At 38.3% G+C, this 23136-nt stretch overlaps 1 protein-coding gene across 2 annotated transcripts; it reads right to left on the minus strand.

Moving 5' to 3' along the window:
• Positions 1–1040: 1040 nt before the first annotated feature.
• On the minus strand, positions 1041–23136 carry FBXL3 (F-box and leucine rich repeat protein 3). 2 transcript variants are annotated; one of them, XM_016924978.4, is made up of 5 exons: positions 22952–23136; positions 17395–17743; positions 14478–14600; positions 11287–11458; positions 1041–3580 (listed from the first exon to the last, which is right to left on the minus strand). In XM_016924978.4, the coding sequence occupies exons 2-5, from the start codon at positions 17740–17742 to the stop codon at positions 2937–2939; spliced, it is 1287 nt and encodes a 428-aa protein (XP_016780467.1). In that variant the 5' UTR covers position 17743; positions 22952–23136; the 3' UTR covers positions 1041–2936.

Raw genomic sequence — 23136 nt, forward strand, 5'->3', positions numbered from 1 at the left:
ACCTGGAATTATAGTTCCTGTAAGATGTTTTATTTTTTAAATAGTTGGCAGGCTATACAAAGAGTGATGTTCCAAAACTACACACATGCTTTTTCCCTGTTCACAAAGGCAAACAGGCTGGCCAAAGTGTTTCCAGCATCTTCGTCATATTTACCCTTTATTATCCAAGTAGTTTCCTGCTCTTCAAACCTTCCTTTCAAAATTTTGTCTCCTACTTAAAACAAGTTAGTTAGGATTATTTATCCTTTTATTGGACTGATTATTCTAAGGATAAGCTCTTACTTCACTTTCGGAGTAAAAGGCTTTGTGCCCTTTTTAAAGTTGAGTGTCAGCAAGCAGCTGGAATTTTCCTGCCTGGTAAAATTAAAACCAGCCCCACAAACTGGGGTTGGAGTCTGTGCAAAGCTCATTACTATCTATGTGTGGGGTAGAAATTAATTGTAGTGTGTTAAAGGACCTAGTGTAAAAAAAAAAAATTTTAAAGGACCTAGTGGAGGCTTGAACCTTCTTCACACGAACGTCTTCCTTTCAGCCTAAAGTTCTTAAAATGCACTAAACTGACTTAATCTTCAATCATACCTATTTTTTCTGATATGGTTACAACAGCCCAAATTACCAAGATAAGTTGAAAGCCAGTAAAACAATGAAAATAATTTCAATAGTTGAAAAACTATTCTAATTTATATAAAGACATTTATCTCTAAAAAGACTGGTTGGGTTCAAGGACCCTTAAAGACTGATTCTATGTCTAAATAATCTGTTTTATAAGTTCTCATTCTGAATGCAGAAAGAACCTATTATTTTCTGTATAAAAATTTAAAAATTTATATTTAATGGTAGGTTTTAAATTTCCTATTTCTTTAGGCGTCAGAGCTTATTTCTAGAATAGGTTCCATGAGCCTAACCTTGTATCTTCAAAAAGGCGAGTCTATCATAAACATTGTTTAATATTAAATATTATATCCATCAAATATGGATTTGAAACATTTTTAAGTTTAAAGTCAAATGTTTGTGTAGTTTTTAAAAAGTAAAATACAACAGCATTAGTAACTTTTTATTCTCAAAGTGATAAAAGCATTTAACATATACTTTACAGTATAAACAAATTAAGTACTATGCATTTTGCTTATAAAGTGACAAAGTATTTTAAGCATTATATAATTCAATTTGTACAAAAAGTAAATTTCCAAATACAAGCTTTGGTTAGTAGAACTGATTATGTACTGTCAAATCCATTTTTCCAAAGTTGTTCAAGGAAAAACAACAACTTGACTAGCACAGGTAATTCTTGTACAATCAGAGCTTTTTACTATTTAGAAGGAGGGGATATATTACTATAATTGCTGTTAATTTTCGAATCTAGATAAGCCTTTTTTCTTCTCATATGTTGCTGTAGGAGAGCATATCATCACTTTCGGAAAGCAAAAATTATGTAGAAAATCACCTTTTGCTTTATTCTTAAGAAGGCCATCCGTTTTAAAAGTAGATCTAAGACTGTTAGCTTCCTTAACTACTGAGATACTTTCTAAAAGTCACACTACTGAAAAGAGCCGCTTGAAGAATTAATGTATTCCATTGGGGTTAAATCACTTCTGATTTCCCTCAGGAGGGTAGTAATATCTACTAGCACTAGTGCCCAGAATCAAAGTTTATATCATCTAAAAAAACTCAACATTTTATAGACTCTACAATGCATGGATTACCTTTATTCATATGAAAGTAATATAAAATGTTACCTAACTTAAATAATATAAAATATCGGTTTAACCAAATTAACAATCACAAAACTGCAGACATTTTTCTATTAAAGTTTTCCAGTTCACTGAGCAATATTTACTGAAAAATATGATTATGAACTTAAATATGTCCTCTTTAAAATTTGCTGTTTATGCTAGACTGTACAATGGTGCTCCCTTTATGATTTTTAAAAATTTTACTTACATAACTATGTAATTCCAAAATAGAAAAGTGAGTGAGCCATCACTAAAATTTACTGGAAACTAATATTCTTTCATGGAAACACCTGATAAACATTTTAAAGTTCTATATTTATTTAAATTTGGCTTTTTAAAATAGGTAAGCTTTTCATTTCAATTATTGTTTAATACTTTAAAGCTAGCTTAAACAAAGATAAAACCAAGGAGAACTAGTAAAGCATTCCTTATTTTACATACAGTGCCTCAAGTGCCACATACATAATAACATATCAGAAAAGAATGTATATGGTTTAGCAGATTACAGAGCAAACCTAAAAGTTTATACAAAGCTAAACACTGCCTCCCTTCTGTTCCATTTATTGTCTTTTAATTTGATCTTGGCTCTGTATTATCCTTCTATAATACCACTGTGTGACATCTATCAGTTTTCTAAGTGTTCCGATTACTTATATATACCTTTTTCTTTAAACAGCTTTGTAACATTTGAGAACATTCATCCAATCTTTTCCATTAGATACGATATATTCATTTTTCTCACAAAATGCTCACTTTCCTGAGCTATATTAAACACCTTATAACAGGTGTATGTGTAACTGAAGACCCTAAAATGTCAAGTTTACATTTTTTTTTAAATGCATAGAGAATATAACATTTCAGAAAACCTATTAGTACTTCTTGGATATTATAACATATAGGTTTTGTTTCCTTTAGACTGTAAACTGTTTAATACGTATAACTGGTTATTTCACATCTGAACCACATTAAAAAAAATTCGGAGATATGATTGCTATTACACTAAGGAAACAAGTGGAGTTTTCTGACCAAAACTCATTCATGGGTCTTCCGATAAACAATCTTTACATATACTGACTGAAGATATCAAATTTCTGTGCCACAAAATAGTAGAATTATATCAGAACTACAGCAAATAAAACTTTAATTATAATACATTTGCTTGAAATTAAGGTGCTATTCATCATGCCCTACATCATGCAGTTTTTACCAAGTGGGCATCATGTCGGGAAACCACACCCTACCAAGATGCTTGGACACTTCCCAGTGAATCTGCTCCAAACTATACTTTTGGTCAGGAATTAGTACTTCTTCCATAATGGATAACTGAGATAGGCGGCCACCACACATCTTCACAAACTCAACAAAGGCACTACATGAGACTTCACATTCCCCTAGTCCAATAGCTGACAAATTTTTGCAACGTTCTGCAATGCGAATTAACTCTTCATCAAGTGGCCGTAATCCATTTGCACACACTACTAGTTCAACCAGTCTAGGGCATGTCATTCCCACACGGCCAAGCACATCTTTGCTTACTGATCTCCCAAAGTACAGATGGGTGGCAGGTATTTCATAGCGAAAGAATGGGTCAAATTCTTCTTCATATAAAAAAAAATACATCACTAAGTTCACTTTGGGTGAATGTCTGATGAAAGCATCCCAGCTACTCTTCTGAATAGTATGGAAGTGTGTCTGTCCAGGATTCTCACTGACTACATCAATGCGCAAATGTTCTAATCGAACATGTTTTTCAGAAGACAATGCAAGTAACAACTCATCACTCAATAAGTGGTAGTTCAGGGCTAGTTCTCTTAAGCCGTGACACTGATCAGCCACACAAAGGATACCTTGAAAGAAAAAAAAAAATTATTTGCAAGTTTTTGTAAAAGTTTATCTGTTGAAAAATTCAATCAAGTACATGTCCCACAAAAGTTTGTCACAGTTCCCTTACCACAAAACTATATAATTTAAAATTTGCATAGTTGAATTAGAAGGGAAGTAACAAACATTTAAAATCTATTACTAATTTTGTCTACAAGAAAATGAAACCAATTCTAAATCCCATCTATTAAAAAGAAATAAAACTCAGTTAACTCTGTCATTTAAAAAATACACCATCACTAAGGTTAGGGCATTCCAGTAATGCACAGACAGTGCCATATTTTTAAAAAGTTATTACTAACACTAAACTTATAGGTTAGGTAATTACAGGACCACTGTGACGGAGGCCAAAGGACATTTTTTGAAGTTCAAAACCTAATCCTAATAAAAACAGAGTAAGATAGAACCATATAAAACTATGAATTAGGTAATAAAAGAAAACATTTACAAACTAAAGATTCTATCAAATGATCAAGTCTAATTGCTAATAGCCTATAAGCAGCTTATTAAACTTATAAGAAAAAATACCAAGATATCACTAATTAAGTATGTCAAAAATAACTACTCAATTCACATTAATGGAAATATTCACTATGACTTTCGAAGCTCTAACATACCCAGAAAGCAGTTCCCTTAGATGATTCCCTATACTTAGGGTGCCATGCTTTATAACTTACCAAAACTATCATCCTAGCAACAGATGACATTGCAAAGGTCAATGTTTGATCTCTCTATAAGAGTTCTGTTTTTGTTTTGAGTCAGTCTCACTCTGTAGCCCAGGCTGGAGTGCAGTGGTGTGATCTCAGCTCACTGCAGCCTCTGCCTCCCGGGTTCAAGCAATTCTCTTGCCTCAGCCTCCTGAGTAGCTGGGACCACAGGCGTATGCCACCACGCCTGGCTAATTTTTGTATTTTTGCTGGAGACAGGGTTTCACCATGTTGGCCAGGATAGTATCGAACTCCTGACCTCAAGTGATCCACCCATCTTGGCCTCCCAAAGTGCTGGGATTACAGATGTGAGCCACTGCACCCGGCCTACTATAAGAATTCTACCCCAAAGAGGCACCTTATATTACCTGGTAAGTTACCCATTCAATCCATTTCTTCTTTATGTTTAGAAACAGGGATAGGAACAAGAAAACATACACCGTATTTTCATCTATTTATTGTTACAAGTATGATGTGCCAGGTACTAGATGTTATCCCACAAATAATTTTAAAAATCTGGAAAAGTATTATTTCTACTTTGAAGTGGAGACAGCTAGCTAAAAATAGCAAAGCTGCAATACAAACACAGGCTAAGTGACTCTTATGTCCATGCACTTAACTACTGCTTCAGAAATGACAAGACAGAGGCCACCAATAAGCCATAGCTTTATAACAGTGGGAAAAGATAGGCATTAGAATTATCCGAAGAGATAAACTGAATTACCAGAATGAGTCACCAGAAAAGAGAGTAATGTCTCAGTATTCAGCAACCACAAAGTTTCTGTTTTCCACAAAGTAGGTATATACTTTATTTTTGTTTTGAGATGGAGTCTCGCTCTGCCACCCAGGATGGAGTACAGGGGTGCGATCTTGGCTCACTGCAACCTCCGCCTCCCTGGTTTAAGCAATTCTCCTGCCTCGGCCTTCCAAGTAGCTGGGGTTACAGGCACACGCCACCACGCTCGGCTATTTTATATACTTTGAAATATACTCTAATTACTCAAGGTAACCTAAGCACATCTCCGTTCCGATACCATCTCACGCCAGTTAGAATGGCAATCATTAAAAAGTCAGCAAACAACAGATGCTGGAGAGGATATGGAGAAATAGGAACGTTCCTGTTAGTGGTAGTGTAAATTAGTTCAACCATTGTGGAAGACAGTGTGGCAATTCCTTAAGGATCTAGAACTAGAAATACCATTTGACCCAGCAATACCATTACTGGGTATATACCCAAAGGATTATAAATCATTCTACTATAAAGACACATGCCCATGTATGTTTACTGTGGCACTGTTCACAATAGCAAAGACTTGGAACCAACCCAAATGCCCATCAATGATAGACTAAATAAAGAAAACATGGCACATATGCACCATGGAATACTATGGAGCCATAAAAAGGGATGAGTTCATGTCCTTTGCAGGGACATGGATGAAGCTGGAAACCATCATTCTCAGCAAACTAACACAAGAACAGAAAACCAAACACCACATGTTCTCACTCATAAGCGAGAGTTGAACAATGAGAACACATGGTCACCGGGAGGGGAACCTCACACACTGGTGCCTGTCGGGAGTTGGGGGGCTAGGGGAGGAATAGCATTAGGAGAAATACCTAATGTAGATGACAGGCTGATGGGTGCAGCAAACCACCGTGGCACATGTATATCTATGTAACAAACCTGCATGTTCTGCACATGTACTCCAGAACTTAAAGTATAATAATAATTAAAAAAAAAAAACACACAGACATGGGAAATGGTAACCAACAATTCAAATGAAAGAAACTTTGCAGTATCATTTAATAACTACAAAAGCAGTTGTGGCAGGCGTAATTCTCAAAATGGCCTCCAAGATCCCACACCCTAATGCCTAGCATCTGTGAATTCCATAAGATATCATGCCCATGATTATGATATATCGTACAGCTGAGCATATAAAAGAGATTATCTGGATGGTCCTAGTCTAATCATATGAGCCCCTTTTAAAGCAGTTTCCTCTGGCTGATTGCAGAAGAGGAAGTCAGAGAGATTCAAAATGCAAAGGGGACTCAATGTGTTATTGCTGGCTCTAAGCTAGAGGGGGCCAAAAAAGAAAAATCACAACCAGCCTCTAAGAGCAGAAAGACCCCCTAACAGCCTCCTGCTGACAGCCAATAAGGAAACTGGATGTCAGTCCAACAATCACAAGGAACTAAATTCAGCCAATAACTTGAATGAGCGTGGAAGTGGATTCTTCTGCAGAGCCTCCAGGTAAGAGCCCAGCCTTCCTGACATTTTCCTCTCAGCCTTTTAAGATTTTAAGCAGAGAAGCCACTTGAGCCCTAACTACAGCTCTAATGTACAGAACAGTGGAGCAAATAAATGGGTGTTGGTTTAAGCTGCTTTGTGTATAGCTGTCAGTTATGTACCAGTAAGAACATAGTTCCAAGTATTTAAAAACATAACACAGTGACAAAAGTAAAATAAAACTAGGGCACTATTACGACTCAATAAATTAAGACAAATAACCCAAATTAGAAAATAGGCAAAGGGGCTGGGCGCAGTGGCTTACACCTGTAATCCCAGCACTTTGGGAGGCCAAAGCGGACGGATTGCCTGAGGTCAGGAGTTCGAGACCAGCCTGGCCAACACGGTGAAACCCCATCTCTACTAAAAATACAAAAATTAGCCGGATGTGGTGGCGGGCACCTGTAATCCCAGCTACTCAGGAGGCTGAGGCAGGAGAATCACCTGAACCCGGGAGGCAGAGGTTGCAGTGAGCCGAGATCAACGCCACTGCACTCTCCAGCCTGGGCAACAAGAAGGAGACTTTGTCTCAAAAAAAAAAAAAAATAGGCAAAGGATCTGAATAGACATTTCTCCAAAGAAGATATACAAATGGCCAAGAAGCACCATGAAAAGACAGTCAAGGTCAGGCACGGTGGCTCTCGCCTATAATCCCAGCACTTTGGGAAGCTGAGGTGGGAGGAACACTTGAGCCCATGAGTTCGAGACTAGCCTAGGCAACCAGGCAAAACCCCATCTCTACAAAAATTACAAAGTATTAGCCGGGCATAATGGTGTATGCCTGTGGTCCCAGCTACTTGGGAGGCTGAGGTGAGAAGATCGTTTAAGCCCAGGAGGTCCAGACTGCAGTAAGCCAGGATCACGCCACTCCACTCCAGCCTGGGCGACAGAGAGAGACCCTGTCTCAAAAAAAAAAAAAAAAAAAAAAAAGATACTCAACATCATTAGTCAACAAGAAAATGTAAATCAAAACCACAATGAGTTTACACCCCCTAGGATGGCTATAATCAAAAAGACAAATAAGTGTTAGAAGACACTGCTAGTGGATATGTAAAGTGGTACACAGCAGCTTTGGAAAACAGCCTGGCATTACCTCAAATGGGGAGTTACTATATGATCACTAGGTATATACCTAAGAGAAATTAAACTATATGTCCACACAAAATTTGTACATAAATGTGCACAGCAGCATTATTCATAAGTCAAAAGGTAGATTTCCATTTATATGAAATGTCCAGAACAGGCAAATCTACAGAGACAGAAAATAGATTAGTGGTTGTCGAGGGATGGCTGGGATGGAGGTTTTGGGGGCAACAGCTAAGAGGTATGTGGTTTCTTTTTAGAATAATAAAAGCGTGCTAAAATTGTGGTGATGCATGCACTACTCTACCAATACACTAAAAATCAATAAATTGTACATTTTAAATGAGAATTGTGAATTATATGCCAATAAAGCTGTTAAAAAATTGGTGATTAGTGGTGGTACTATAAATTCATACAACTCATTTGGAAAAAAAAATATGGCAAAAAGCACGAAGACCTTTGTCCTAGGACTTCCACTTCTTAAGAATGTACCCTAAGGAAGAAATTAATACAAGCAAACTGCTATAAGCCAATTTTTTTTTTAATCACAGCAAAAAAGGTAAAAACAAGTGTCCAACTTTAGAACTATAATGCAATGTTGGCTTTATAGGGAACTAAGTAACTAAATGTTCATTAGTTCAACCTGATTATTAATATTAAGGAAGCAACAGGCAAACTAACCTAGAGGTCCAGTTACAGACAATTATAACAACTATAGGAAATGAAAGAAAATTGATTAAATGTTCAGTGAGGAAAGTAGAATACAGTCCCTAATTTCAACTTAGAGAAACTGTCCAAATATGCAAAAGATAGATAGAAAATATGTAAATATGAAATTTCAACTGAAATCTTACGTGGTTATACTCTTCAAATAGAAAGTATTACAAGTGTTCTTTCTTTTTTTTGAGACAGAGTCTCGCTCTGTTGCCAGGCTGGAGCACAGTGGTGCGACCTCGGCTCACTGCAACCTCCGCCTCCCGGATTCAAACAATTTTCCTGCCTCAGCCTCCCAAGTAGCTGGGACTACAGGCGTGCACCACCATGCCCAGCTAATTTTTGTATTTTTAGTAGAGACGGGCTTTCACCATGTTGGCCAGGATGGTCTGGATCTCTTGACCTCGTGATCTGCCTGCCTCGGCCTCCCAAAGTGCTGGGATTAACAGACGTGAGCCAACGTGCCCAGCTGTATTAAAAAGTATTCTTTCTCTTCCCTTCCTTTCCTGAAGAACTAGTCCAAAAGTCATTATGAAACCAACTTTGCAAAATTATGACCGTGAAAGAAATCAGACCTAACCGACCCTATCTTGCTTCTAACCCTTAAGCTGCCCTGGTTCATTCCTGGGCATAGGCCGAATTAACTTCAGGAAGGAATTCGGTTCATGGTTTGACTCTGAAACAAAACTGGTAACCGCCGTTTCACAAAAAGGCCCCTCCTTCTTGCCGGGGTCCAGTCTGCCTTTGCAGGACTTCCAAACTAGCTACAAGATTAGAAATTACAATGTGGGGGTCATGAAGCCTCTGGCTCCAAGAGTCTGAACCTCCCCAAATTGCTCCTGGCAATAACATCATTATTGTAAAACCTAAGAACAGTGCTTGAGATATTTTGCAAACCCTGCACTAGATGGATCAGCTGACACCATCCAGACTGGTAATCTGGGCCAACTGGTTCTGCCATGGCACCTAGGAACAGAAGACATTAAGAAAACCTAACTCTGACCCCTTATAATTCCATCTCCAAACTGACCAATCAGCACTTCCCAAGCCCCTACCTGCCAAATTATCTTTAAAAATTCTGATCTCCAAATGCTCGGGAAGACTGATTTGAGTAATAACAAAACTCTAGTCTCCCACACAGCCGGCTCTGCATGAATTACTCTTTCTTCATTGCAATTCCCATCTTGATAAATCGGTTCTGTCTGGGCAACGGACAAGGTGAACCCATTGGGCGGATCCCACAATTAAGTGGGATCAGGTAAGCTTATAATATACTATCAGAACTGTTGTGTATATTTAATAAAAATGAATGAACACAGAATATACCAGAATAAAGAGAACTATGAACTCACAGTTTTGTAGAGAAATCAGAGACATAAAGACTCATACAATGTGTTAAATGCTAGCAATAATGTTCAGAGTGTTCTGGAAATACACAGGTGGGAAATCTCAACCAGAAAGGAGAAGTTCCCTTCTCCTACGTTGACAGGCAGGTCAACAAAGATCACATCTGAGCTGAATTCTGAAGCCTGGGCTGGCTGGAGTTAGCAAGGGGAAGTTAAAACATTTGAGCAAGTATTCCACAGGGTAAAGTGTACTGAGCAACCAGAAACAAAGGTAACAAACAAAAATCTGTAGTTCCTTAGGACCCAAGTAAAAGCTCCACGTGAGTGACCAGCAGGAGACAGGTGGAGGTCAAGATACAAAAGGACCTTGTACACTATGAAGCCAGGAAGTACAGACTTTACTCTGAGAGCAGAGCTATACAGTAAATATAAAAATGTAATCAAGGTCATATAAGAACTAACTGCCAAAGCCTATTCTTAACTTCTGTTTTATAATAGCTTCAGTGGTAATCTGTAAGTGGCAGAGAGGGCTAAGAAAATACAATAGACCTAGCCATTCTCATCACCAGGAGTCTCCTGTGGGAGAAAAGAGAATGAGCAAGGAGACTTGGGAGAATGAGCAAGCAATCTCCATCTAAAATGGAATCATTTCTTGGGAGAAGGCTGACCTCTGGCGATGGCAAGAAGGTTGGAAGTGTTTTTGTAAAGATCAAAGATTTGTCACTATACTTTAAAGAACAGGTTTCCCAAATAACACAGCTAAAGGATCAGCAAACATTGTCAATAGTGGGAGGAGTCAGAAATGAAACAGCAGACAGTAGTATAATACAGTAGTAGGGTTTATACTCTCTTTTCAATACAAACCACCTGGAATTTAAGTAATCTCAAACTGAATAATGTAGTAATACTCAGAAAATCCTATATAAGAGAAACTGGAAAGAGCTATTATAATGCTCTTCTTGCATTTGATGGGTTCTTGGCTCCAAAATTCAACTTAGGAAAAACATCATCTTGCAAAATCTAAGGCTACCACTTAGTACAACTAAGTTGTACAACTTAGTACAACTAAGTTGTACAACTTAGTACAACTTAGTTGTACAACTTAGTACAACTTAGTTGTACAACTTAGTACAACTCTTCTCCCTCTACATAGTGAGAAGAAAAGCAATTATGTGACTGCTCCGACTCAAAATCTACCCTATTAGCTCAACTACAATGAGAAAAAACTCTACTGTAATTAATGGGGCACCTCAGGCTGACCTCATACTGTCCTTTCCTCTTTTTTTTCCTGTTCATTTTCTAGCATGTGCTATTCATAAATTTATCAAATAAGATTAGAAAATAAGCTGAAAGTCAGTGTCTAGGCTAGTAACCCTACAGAACTTATGCTATTCTATTACTACATTAAAAATATTTTAAAGAGATGAAGCAGTCATATTAATCCACCTTCAAGGTTAATGATCATAGTTTTTTCTAATTTGAACATAGCAATGCATTTTACTAAAATGTGTCTAGCAGAAAACACAACATACCTGCTGGAGAGACATGAGGACAGCTGCTCATTTTCAACAGCTTGAGTGTATCACTATTGTTGGCCACTAGTACTTTGAGAGATGGATCATCTACTGGAGTATCATCTATCTTAAGCGAAGACAGGGATTTGGAGTTTACGAACACAACCGTCAGTGCAGAGATAAAGTGAGACTGAAAAGCAAAAAAATAAAAATAAAAATTATTTCAATTTTTAGAAATGAGAATCAAGGGGTTTCCTAGTACTACAGTTTATCTGAACCATAATGACATATTAATATTTTGTAAATGTTTTAGGGGTGGCATCCCTTCACTCTGTTGTTGGGAATATGGTAAAAATAGGTGACTATCTGTCATCTTTGAGAAGAGTCTATTTATGTGTGGGGGAAAAAAGCATTTCAAGCCTCAGGATAAGTGTCTCTAAATCAGAGAAACCACTGGTAAGTAAAAAGAGGAATTCTGGAACCCAGGATGAGAATCTCTCTCAGACACTTCATTTTGCCATAACTGGAAACCCTAGTGTTCTATAACACTAAACTGCATTTCTTTTCTGTTTGATAGTTATGAACACTAAATAGTAACTATTAACACCATCATTAATTAATAATTTATTCAAAATCTATGACAGACTCATTTGAGATATGAAAACTCATAGAAAATTTGATTATAAAACAATCAAAATAATACTTAAAATTCCAAGTTTAAAACTCCTTCAAATGTTATCTACAATATTTTCAAGTCTTCTATTTTAATGTATTTTGATCCACAAAAGCACCAATGAGTATCATTCATCATATATGTGTATATTTGTATGTATGTACATATGTGTATATACACACATACACACACACACACACATGTATGTATCTGTTGGACAGGATTTGATCTAAAGGAATCAATGTAGGCAAACAGGAATTAAAGCATTCTCAAAGTATGCAGCTCTCAATCGGAGCTAAGATATGAGTTGAAACCACTGGGCAAAGAATCTAGGAGAGTAAAGAAAGGCTAATACATGGTCTAACACATTCCTCTCTACAAAACCAACTTCATGCTCCAGTTAGCTTTATAAATTCTCTACAGGAGTGAAAAAGGATAAGGGCAGGCTAAGAGCCAAGACAGTATAGTGAAACATTACTTTTTTTTTTTTTTGAGACAGAGTACTGTTCTTGTCACCCAGGCTGGAGTGCACTGGCACTCCTTAGCTCACTACAACCTTGAACTCCTGAACTTAAGCAATCCTGTTTCATCCTCCCTAGTAGCTAAGACTACAGGTGTGAGCCACCATACCCAGCTAACTTTTTTTTTTTGTAGAGATGGGTCTTGCTATGCTGCCCAGGCTGATCTTGAACTCCTGGCCACAACAGAACCTCCTGCCTCGGCTTCCCAAAGTACTCTGATTATAGCTGTGAGCTACCACACCCAACCAAAACACTACCTTCTTGATCACAATTCCCTAATTTACTTTTTCCCTACTGTGATTAAACAACTGGTTAACTAGATTTTGATAAACTATTTAACTACTTAAATGTTAATATTTTTCTCCTAATATTTTCATATCAAACTCAATTATATCTTGTACAAACATATTTCATTTGCAGTCTAATGAGTGCATCACTGACGTCTTTCCCCATTTCCCCAATTTAGCTCTGGACAAAAACATTTCTTCTATGTTCTCTTCAGTTCTCTCGGGATTTCCAAAATATTGCAACGCCCTACTTCAATCTTCTACCAAAGCCATAAAAGGAAAAGAAAAAAAGAAAAACAGTTATTAAGTATCCTAGACTCACTTAATAAGGGAAGAAGCATTCTTTCCATTAGCTCCATTCATGGTTCCCAAATTAGTACTAGATATATGCATAGTGATAAGAAAAAAAAGAAAATTAAATTATGTTCAACATATCCTTTAATATGGTATACATACATACCATATGAGTCAGTATGTATATTTGTATTTTAGCTATGGTAGGTACACTAAAAATCAATTCAGATTGTTTCATTTCCTATTTCAAGCTTGAAGGTGGCGCTATACCATGTAACTAGTATTTCTTAGCGTGAGTTCCTTTAACCATCTTAATCAGAATCACCTGGACTGCTCACAGGAAGAGAAGACTTAGAATCACCCCGAATTTGAAAAAGGGATAGAAATCCAAAATTTAGGAGGCTATTCAGAAGATTTTTACACATTAAGTCGGAGTACCACAATGATCTTTCTGTACTTAGGATCTTAAAATATTAAGATAATCAGATTCTCCTGCCCACTTCCCTTATTTTATATGTGAAGAAAAACATTTTATCTCAAAATATACATATGTAATGAAAATGTTTCAAAATCAATTAAGACTTTGACATCAACTGGTGATTTATTTGGTACAGACATTCCACTGAAACGACCACTTGGGTTAATATATTCAATTTAGTTATATTCCCTCCTCAATCATCCTAGTACATTAAACTACTAGATACTTAAAAGGGTGTCTATATTTTAGTTTTCAGTGTCTTCTGGGAAAAAAATATCAAATTATTGTTGGATACTAACCTATTAACCATTAGCTAACATATTCAGACACCTTTACCAGTTGCCTTTCTAAAAATGCACCCTTCTTATTTTTGTATTTTAAGAGAATAGTTGTGAGAGAGAGACACGATCTCTGATTATATGCAGGATCATGTTAGAATATATATAAGAATATATGTTAACTTTTCACCCAAAGAAAGGATGTCTTTAAGTCTGTAAATTAATCTAAACTGTGCTGATACTAACTTTGGTCATGATTAGATCTTTCCAGAACATTTGCCAAAAGATTTTAGAAGCTATACCTGCTCTCAATACTGGCACTCTCTACTTTTCTTTGATTCTAACTTCACCAACCTGCTCTGGAAGCCCCAAAATGAGTATCTATGTGTCCCTTTTTTTCTAATATGCTTGCCTCTATTTTACTTACTGAATTTCTTTTAATACTTCCTATAGACGCCTCTGTAAATTTCTTTAACCATACCAATTTAGAAGTATGGTGATTTAAAAAAAAAAAAAGCTTAAAAAAATACTATTTATTTTCATCCTAAATAGTAACTGGTTTTCCATTATGTATATATATAACTTTCCTTATACTCACACTGTCAATACAAAAAAAAAAAAGATTAGATTTTCACTGAATTTCTCAGTAATAGATAATAAAACAAAAACAGCAGATACCTTTGGTAAATCCATAAAGCTTGGTCGAGCAGTTGAAATAAGTCCAAGTGTTTTTAAAGAGCAATTCACAAGTTGCGATAGTATATCACAAGCTGCTTCAGCTGATTCCTTGCTGCTGTCCACCTTAGAAAAGAAACACCGTTTACTCATGAATATTTTATTATTTTTTTACTTTTTTCCCCAAATACCCAGACTTCAAGATTACTCATGTATATATTTATATTTCTCTGTACACATATTCATTTTATAGAAGTATCATTACTAGTTTATTGCATTATAACTTAAAGAATATTCTTTCAATCATCCACCCTCCACCCTCACCTCCAACTTGGCCTTTTCTAAGTCTCTCTGAAAAAGTATAAGGGCAATTGTCAAGACAAGACCTAGCTTTCATTATGATAAGAGACATATTTAATGTTGGCTTTTACACTGATTTATTCCAAAGTGACTGTATAAACTAATGGAATAAATCAATTTATAGTCTTTAAAAAATAATTATGTATTTGGTAGTGGATCACATAATAGATGTAAATACAGTGTCTATGGTATGCAATAGAAACTGAGTATTTACTCAAAATGTTCAGGTGTATCACAACCTGGGATTCATCATTAATGTTATTAATGGAAAGATGAATGTGAAGTAAAATGAGTGTACTGGACCAGTCAGGCATGAAAATCTAAACTAAATAAGATGTAGCTATTCTCACACATACTTCTGCAAAGACATTTCCTAAGGGAAGGATAAAGGGCCAAAAAATCCCTCAAGGATGTAAAAAGGAGTTCATCCATCAAAAAGTTAGTTGTTTCCTGGGAAGCACCTTAAAACAGTTAAAAGGATATTATTAATTTCCAGATTCATATACACTACTTTATCCCAAAAATGTTAAGAGTGGATTGTAAAACTAATGTGCTAATTATATTAGTTTCAGAGCTACTTATAGATAATATGTGGTCCCTGAGACTAGCAGCATCAACATCACCTGGGAACTTAAATGGGAACAAATGTTCATACCCAACCCAGACCATCTGAATCAGAAACTGTGGGGGTGGGACCAGCAATTTTTGGCTTTACAAGCCCTTCAGGTGATTTTGATGCACATAAAGTTAGAGAACCACTCTTCTAGACTAAAAATTCTAACTATAAGCCTCCTTGATCTGTAATCAGTGAAGACTATCAGGAGAGCCCAGAAGAATCCTGTGATGTGACTCTTTTTTGTAAATCAGAAATTATTTCCTCAGGAAAATGAAAAAAAAAACCCTAATAAAAATGTTCAACTTTTGCACAAATGATTTTATGAGGGTTATACTAGATACACCTGAATTGTATCACAGGGCTATAAAAATGACCCAGCAAATCTACTAGGTGGAACTGGACTTTAAGACCTATCAGAGGAATGTATTTGTATTATACTCATCTTTGTATACAATTTACCATTAGAACACTCTTACACAACTCAAAGATAACCAAAACCAAACAGAAACCTCTTTAGCCTTCTTCCCTGGGGGTATGGGGATGAGTCCTGAATTTTTGTTTGATCCCCCTACCCTTGCCCCCAGTTAGGATCGCAAGATAATATACTAGACACCAATTAAATTTCAGGTAAACAACAGATATTTTTTAGTATTGAAGATGTCCTAAACATTAAAAGGGATGTAACTATACTAAAAATTATTCATTGATTATCCGAAATTCAAATTTAAATACTCATCTTACATTTTTATTTGTAAAACCTGGCAATCAGTGGCCTAAGCGCCTTTGTGCAGTTTTCTGGGAAAAAAAGGCGAAAACATATCCAACCATTCCCACCACCAATTCTCTCCTCCTCCTTGGACAGACATGGGAGAATAAGCAGGTAATCTCCACCTAAGAGGAAATTACATTCTTCGAGGGAAGACAAGATTTTAGTTATGGCCAGAAGCTCTGGGTTAAGAACTACTGTTCTGCCTAGGTTCAGCCTGGACTATTCAGCAACTGCTACATCCAGATAAATCAAGTATTCATGCATTGTTTTTTTTTTTTCAATAAGTTATTTGCTACCACAAAATCTGGTGTTTAAAGCTTCAGTAAACATGTCCATATTTCATTATTCATCACCCAAACAAAACATGACAAGCCTCACACAAACCACTGTGATTTTTTATTTTTTTAAATAGAGACAGGGTCTCGCTCTGTCACCAAGGCTGTAGTACAGCTGCACAATCATAGCTCAACACAACCTCAAACTCCTGGGCTCATGCAATCTTCCCGCCTCAGCCTCCTGAGAAGCTGGGACTATGGGACTACAGGTACCCACATCCAGCTATGATTTCTTAAATTATTCCGGATATCTCAAAAAGCCACCCACTTCATTTATCTCATCACTGCATGATTTCCAATACCTTCCTTCCAGCAACAAAAAGAAATAAACAGTTCCCTTTGGCATTCTCCCATGTACCTTTTTCTATTTCTCTCTAAAATATATTCATCTAAATCTACATAAAGTTTCTATGCTTCCTTTTCATTTGAAGATCCTATTTCAAAAAGCCATCAGTAAGTAACACTAAGTTCCTGTTAGATAGAAATAGCAATTAAGTTCTACTCAATTATAATCTCCCAATTTTTACTTTATTAGATATTTCTTCTTCCTCAAAATCGTTCACAATAATTCAATGTAATTCACAGCTTTATCAATGACTTATGCTTATTTAGTGGCTGCTTTTGCTGTTTTAAGAAATTATTAATAATTAATAGAGTAATTTAGCTCCATCAAATATAATAATTATTTTGTGACAGCTTCTAAGGTATACAATAATTCTAAATTTTTAAGCATTTTCCCTGAAAAAGCAAATATTTTAAAGGCATGAGAAGATGTACTGGTTTAGGAAACAAAGCCACTAAAAATACTTTATTTTTTAAAAGAAGGATTTAAAATATTACCTTGAAGCTGACATATTGTAGATGGTTTGAATGTCTTTTAATAATCTGTTTGATCAGCTCTGGATGGGTAGCTTTCAAGTAAGATGTAGCTGGCTGATTCAGTTCAAATTCAAAACATCTCCACAAGTCAGGCATGTGAAATACCTGGTTCCAGTTGCGGCAAACTTGTGAAGCATGAGCCCGGTCAAGAAGAGGCAAATACTTAAATACTTGGAGAATAATGTCCTGAAGGAGATTACCCCAATCACAAGTCTGAGAATGCTCATTTGTAGTCCTCAGTTTCTTGGATTTCTCTGCAGTTCCTTCTTCTGATGAATTACGGTCACTATCTCTTCCTCCTCGTTTCATCCTATTCCGAAAAATGCATCAGTTTTTTTCCTACTCAACTTTTGAATAGAAATAAACTCAAAATTCATTCTTCTGTCACTAAGATGTGTGTTTATATACACAAACACAAACATGCAGGAAAAACTGGATCAGTAATTCAAGAATACCAAAACAAACTATTATGAAAAATGCCAATGAAGGCCAACAATGGTTTTATAAATTTTACACTTTTTTGGCATGTTTTTAAACATCTACATTTATCAGTATAATATACAGTATATACTACATGGGAGAAAGAGTATTATGATTTTGAAACTATGCTAAGAATTTATATTTCAAAAGTTGTGGTCAACTTAACTAAAATGAATATAAAAGGGAACCTACAGCGATACTTTGTAAAGGTTTCTTAAAAGTCACCTAAGGATATTTGTTCTTGAATTCGAGGCCAACCAGGGTCCCAAGAACCTCCAGAGAGGATGTTCCACATTTAATAGTCTATACAGGGGTCCTGTGGTTCTGGCCTGAGGACCAGAACTGGGCCCCATAGCAGGAAGTGAGCAAGCTTTACAGTCTGAACTCCTCCTCCTGTCAGATCAGCAGCTACATTAGATTCTCATAGGAGTGAGAATCTTATTGTGAAATGTCCATGTGAGGGATCTAGGTTGTGCGCTCCTTACGAGACTCTTAATGCCTGATGATCTGAGGTGGAACAGTTTCTTCCTGAAATCACCCCCTGCCACGGACAGGCACTGGGCTATGCTATGTGTTACTGCCAGACATTTCTTAACTCTGCCTAAAATAAGCAAAACCACCCCTACTATGAATTGTTTGGTCTGGAATGTAGCTGCTTCTTCAAACACATCACTTAATATTGCACTGTTTTCCCCAAGTTGTGTTTCTGAATTATACCTATTTGTTTATTCTATGTATTCTTAGCACTTTCATTCCATTAGTTTCTTTGAAAGATAGTTTTTTCATGGCAAAACAGTATTATGGCTAAAGAGAATGGGCTCTGGAACCAAGCTCCTTGGGTTTGAATTCTGGCTCTACCTCTCACTGGCTATGTGGCTTTGAGCAAATTACTTGATATTCCTGTGCTTAAATTTCCAAAATGAGTTTAATAAAACAGGGTTTCTGTGAGAAATGCAATACTATTAAGGCTTTTCAAAGGGGAGATATGACTGTTGTGTAGGAAAGCAGTCCAGCATTAACGACATTAAAGTACACAACATGCTAAAAACCAGGGTTACTACCCAGAAGGCAGAGAATGATTCATTCATTCATTCCGTTCACTCATTCATTCATTCCGTTCACTCATTCAAGATGGGGTCTCGCTCTGTCACCCAGGCTGGAGTGCAGTGGCACGATCATGGCTCACTGCAGCCTCGACCTCCTGAGATCAAGCAATCCTTCCACCTCAGCCTCCAGAGTATCTGCATGCACCACCACACCCGACTCTATTTTTGCTTTAAAATGGAGAGAGAGAGAGAGTGTGTGTGTGTGTGTGTCAGAGAGACAGCGCAAGTGAGCTTGTGTACGAGAAAACACACCCTGGAAGTAGACTCACTGAATTATTATAGTAACCAACAGTAGACGGCAGATTACAGGTAATTTTTTTTTCTGGCAAACATCTCTTCCCTTTTTATGTTTTACACATTTTCTTTTACTATCAATGCATTACCGTGTAATCGGACTTTTTGGAAAAGTATAGCAGGCTCTAAACTAAATGGCTGCAGACCACTCACTGGTAGTTACTTAGTTCAGAGCCTGTAATACTTTTGTTTCTAGAGAACAGTTCTGGCAGGGTAGTGGTTTCGACCTAAACTTGGGGTCACAATCTTTCAGAAAGATGGCTTGTTGCTCCAACACTCCTCTGGCCTATCAGCATAAAAGAATTTCTCATTCCTGTGTGAGATGAAGGATATGCATATGCATTACTGTAAAACAAATGTTTCTGCAGACTTTCTCCACCCAGTACCTCGCAAAATTTGTGAAAGAGGATTGAGGGCTGGAGAGTAAAAAGAGAATGGCAGAGGCCTCTGACCTTAATGCCATGAAAGTCAGTCTAAGACGTCTTAGCATATGTGCAATAAACTGCCTATTCTTCACCGCTCCTATTCACAACTATGTGAATAAAATATATTACGTATACCCTACTGATAAGGGAGAGAACAAGAGAGAAAATAGAATGACAGAGGTGACAGCAAGAAGGTAGTCTGATGGAAGACTGGAAATTATGTGTGACTTGAGAATAGATTTTTTTTTATAAGTTTAGAGAAAAGTGTATAATCTACACTGTAATCTTTAATATTAAGTCTCTTCTAATAATAATCCCTCACTAGAGGCTGAGATAACACTGTTATTATGACCCATTTTTCTGCTTTAACTTACCCTGAAGGCTTACTTTAATTTTAGTATATAAAATTTGGGTCAAAGAACAAAGTGTTTGCTATCCAGAGCTTATAATTTCTCTTCTGACCACCTAAAACTACTCACAATTTTGAGATACAGAGATTCAAAAAAGAATGACAGTCTTTGCAATTTCTACACCTTATTATAGAATACTGATTGCCTGTTTCTGGAGAACAATCTTCTAAAACCAGAACTAGACAACTTAAAGACGGAATGATTCATTTTACTTTAGAGTATATGGATATATAAACAAAAATAAAATGGTAGCCTTATTCACATAATAGTCTTTGCTAATAAATACTTTGCTGGTCCTAAAAATAGAAACTTTCTTTTGTCTATTATAGTACTGTTTTAAATAAAATGTACTTAAATACCTTTCCAAGTTCAGGTTAAAGAAGTTGACAAAATTTTTTTTAACAGTATGCAACACTAAGGGACAGTATCTCTTGATCTAGATATAAAAACACTATATGATCACCAAAGCCTATTTTAAGAACTTACCAGTTTACAAATAGCTGAATTAAGTCTGTTAATTGTCATACGTAATATGTCTATGTTACAATTATAGTGCATTAAGCAAAGGAAAAAATGTAAGGCCAAATTCCAATAAAAATATCCTCTGCACTCTCCTCATTTGTGCATGAAAATAACAGAAGTGAGTGGACACTTAAAATTTTAAATGTCAATTTTTCCAAGTTGATTTCATTTATGTATGAAAAAATTTACACTACTTTAATAGTATCTTATTAAATCTATTTACACATGAAACTCTGCTATACATAAAATTAAACATCTCAGAGCATCTTCCAGCCTGCAAATAATTTACATCAATGGACCCTATAATTCCTACTTTTGTCAAAGTGAAAACACCTCCTATATTTGAAAAGAAGTGTGGAGAACCAAGGTGTACTATAAAACGTCAATGAGACATTCTAGGCTCTAGAAATCTAGAGCACCAAAACTAGGCCTCTTCAGGGCTCTGGCAGTTTAATTTCCTGCAAAGCTTCTAGGCCCCAAATAATGCAACTTAGGCCACCACAGCTTTTGGTGAGGGACTGATATGACTACAAACTGCTAAACAGCAAACTACTGAGGAAAGACCACAGAGTAGCTGAGCAGCACAAGGAGTTAGTGAACTAACTCTATGTTCCATAAACTTTCGAGGTGGGCGCGGTGGGCCACGCCTGTAATCCCAGCACTTTGGGAGGACAAGGCGGGCGGATCGCTTGAGCTCAGTAGTTCGAGACCAGCCTGGGCAACACGATGAAACCTGTCTCTACAAAAATTAGCTGGGCATGGTGGCCCATGCCTGTAGTCTCAGCTACTAGGGAGCCTGGGGTGGGAGGATCGCTAGAGCCGAGATCGCGCCACTGCACTCCAGCCTGGGTGACAAAGTGAGTCCCTGTCTCAAAAAAAAAAAAAAAAAAAAAAAAAGAACTTTGAAAGAAGCAGTCAACTTCATTAGGTGAAGACCGGAAGTGAACAGCTAGCCGTGTGCATCGTTGTATTAGGCACTTTTACACTGGGCATGCAATAATTTTAAATGCCCATTTGTAGTTAACTCTAAAAAGCCTATTTTGGCATCACAGTTCCTTTCTGTTCTGCTTTTACTAATATCAAACTAATATGCATTCTTTGGCTGAACTACAAGAATAAAACACTATAAAGAGGTTAACTCACAACTAAATGCTTAGAGAGCGCACAGTGGCGAAAATCTGTCTACAGGTCATATAGATAGATAGATAACTGATAGTTGATGGTATTTTTATAAATATTTCAGAGATAACAGAAACTAAGTTACTTTTTTTTGAAGTTAGAAAAGGAGGATTCTAATTAAAAAATCTGGGTCACTCAACTGGACATCATTAGCAACGACAAAATAAAAATGATCTCTCTCACCTCTCAGCTTGGAGATACAGACCATTTACTGGGCTGCTTCCTGACCCCTGTCTGCAACCCCACCTAAAGGACTGCCCACGCCAAAGGCAGACGCGAATCCGCTCAACACAAGTTGACCAAGTTTTTCGCCTGGCTAAGCGGCGGGGGCGTCCCCTCCTCCCTGCGCCACCTCTCCACCGACTGGCTTCCCCTGACATTTCTCATGCGCCCCACCCTGGGCAGTCTGCTTTGACAGTTCAGTGCCTCATTGCTCAAGCTACCAGCACGGGCGTAGCCGACGCCGGGAGAGCCCACAGAGTGCGAGCTCCATGGTGCCTGTCACCAGCCCCCGCCAAGGGTCATAAAGCCGGGCAGGAGCCGCGGCGAACCCGGGAGCGGCGGCGTCGCGGGCAGGCTGCAGGCGGCCGCCGCACACGCACCACGCCTTGTTGACATGTTTGGAAGCAGGCACGGCGGGGAAACGCCCCCAAGCAAGCTCCAAGGTCTGGGTGCCGCGCCCCGCGCCCCGCGCCCCGCGCCCCGCGCCCCGCGCCCCGCGCCCCGCGCCCCGCGCCCCGCGCCCCGCGCCCCGCGCCCCGCGCCCCGCGCCCCGCCCGGCACTCCTGAGGAGCGGCCCGCGCGCGCACCGGCCCCCGCGCCCCCCCCACCCCACCCCGGCCCGCCCACAGACGGTCCGCGGTCCCTCCCCGGCTCCGCCGTCGCAGCGGGGCTCGGCCCTGCCCCTCCGCCGTTACCTGCTGCCGGGGGCGGCTTCCCCCACACACCACCCCGTGCTCCGGGGACGGCGGCGGCTGCAGGTCCCGCGGCTCTCACATGAGGCGCCCCTGGCCCCCCGCTTCGCGCTCCCGCAGCCGCGGCCCCCCGCGCTCCGCCCGCATCCGAGGCGCTGGTCCCGCAGAGGGCGCCAACGCGGCTCCACCTTTGCGGCTCTGGCTGCCCAGAAAGAAGCTTTCCTTCTCGGTCCCGCGCTGTCTGTGTTCAGGGATCCCCGGCGCCGCGAGAGACTACCTCAGCGAGCGGCTGCCACCGCGTAAGCTTCCTGCGCCTGGGCCACAAACAGTGAGTCTAAAATGGCGCCTGGGGCTCGCGGCCGCGCGCTTCCCT

This window comes from Pan troglodytes, chromosome 14, assembly GCF_028858775.2.
Source record: "Pan troglodytes isolate AG18354 chromosome 14, NHGRI_mPanTro3-v2.0_pri, whole genome shotgun sequence".
In the NCBI taxonomy this organism is placed as follows: domain Eukaryota; kingdom Metazoa; phylum Chordata; class Mammalia; order Primates; family Hominidae; genus Pan; species Pan troglodytes.

Bases quoted from the DNA above. Each gene is read 5' to 3' on its own strand.
- FBXL3 (XM_016924978.4), bottom strand. From the start codon at position 17,742: ATGAAACGAGGAGGAAGAGATAGTGACCGTAATTCATCAGAAGAAGGA. The intron at 14,601-17,394 runs GTAATATTTTAA...TTCTTTTCTAAG, and splicing joins TACAATATGTCAGCTTCAAG to GTGGACAGCAGCAAGGAATC. The intron at 3,581-11,286 runs GTATGTTGTGTT...TTTTCTTTCAAG, and splicing joins TCCTCATGTCTCTCCAGCAG to GTATCCTTTGTGTGGCTGAT.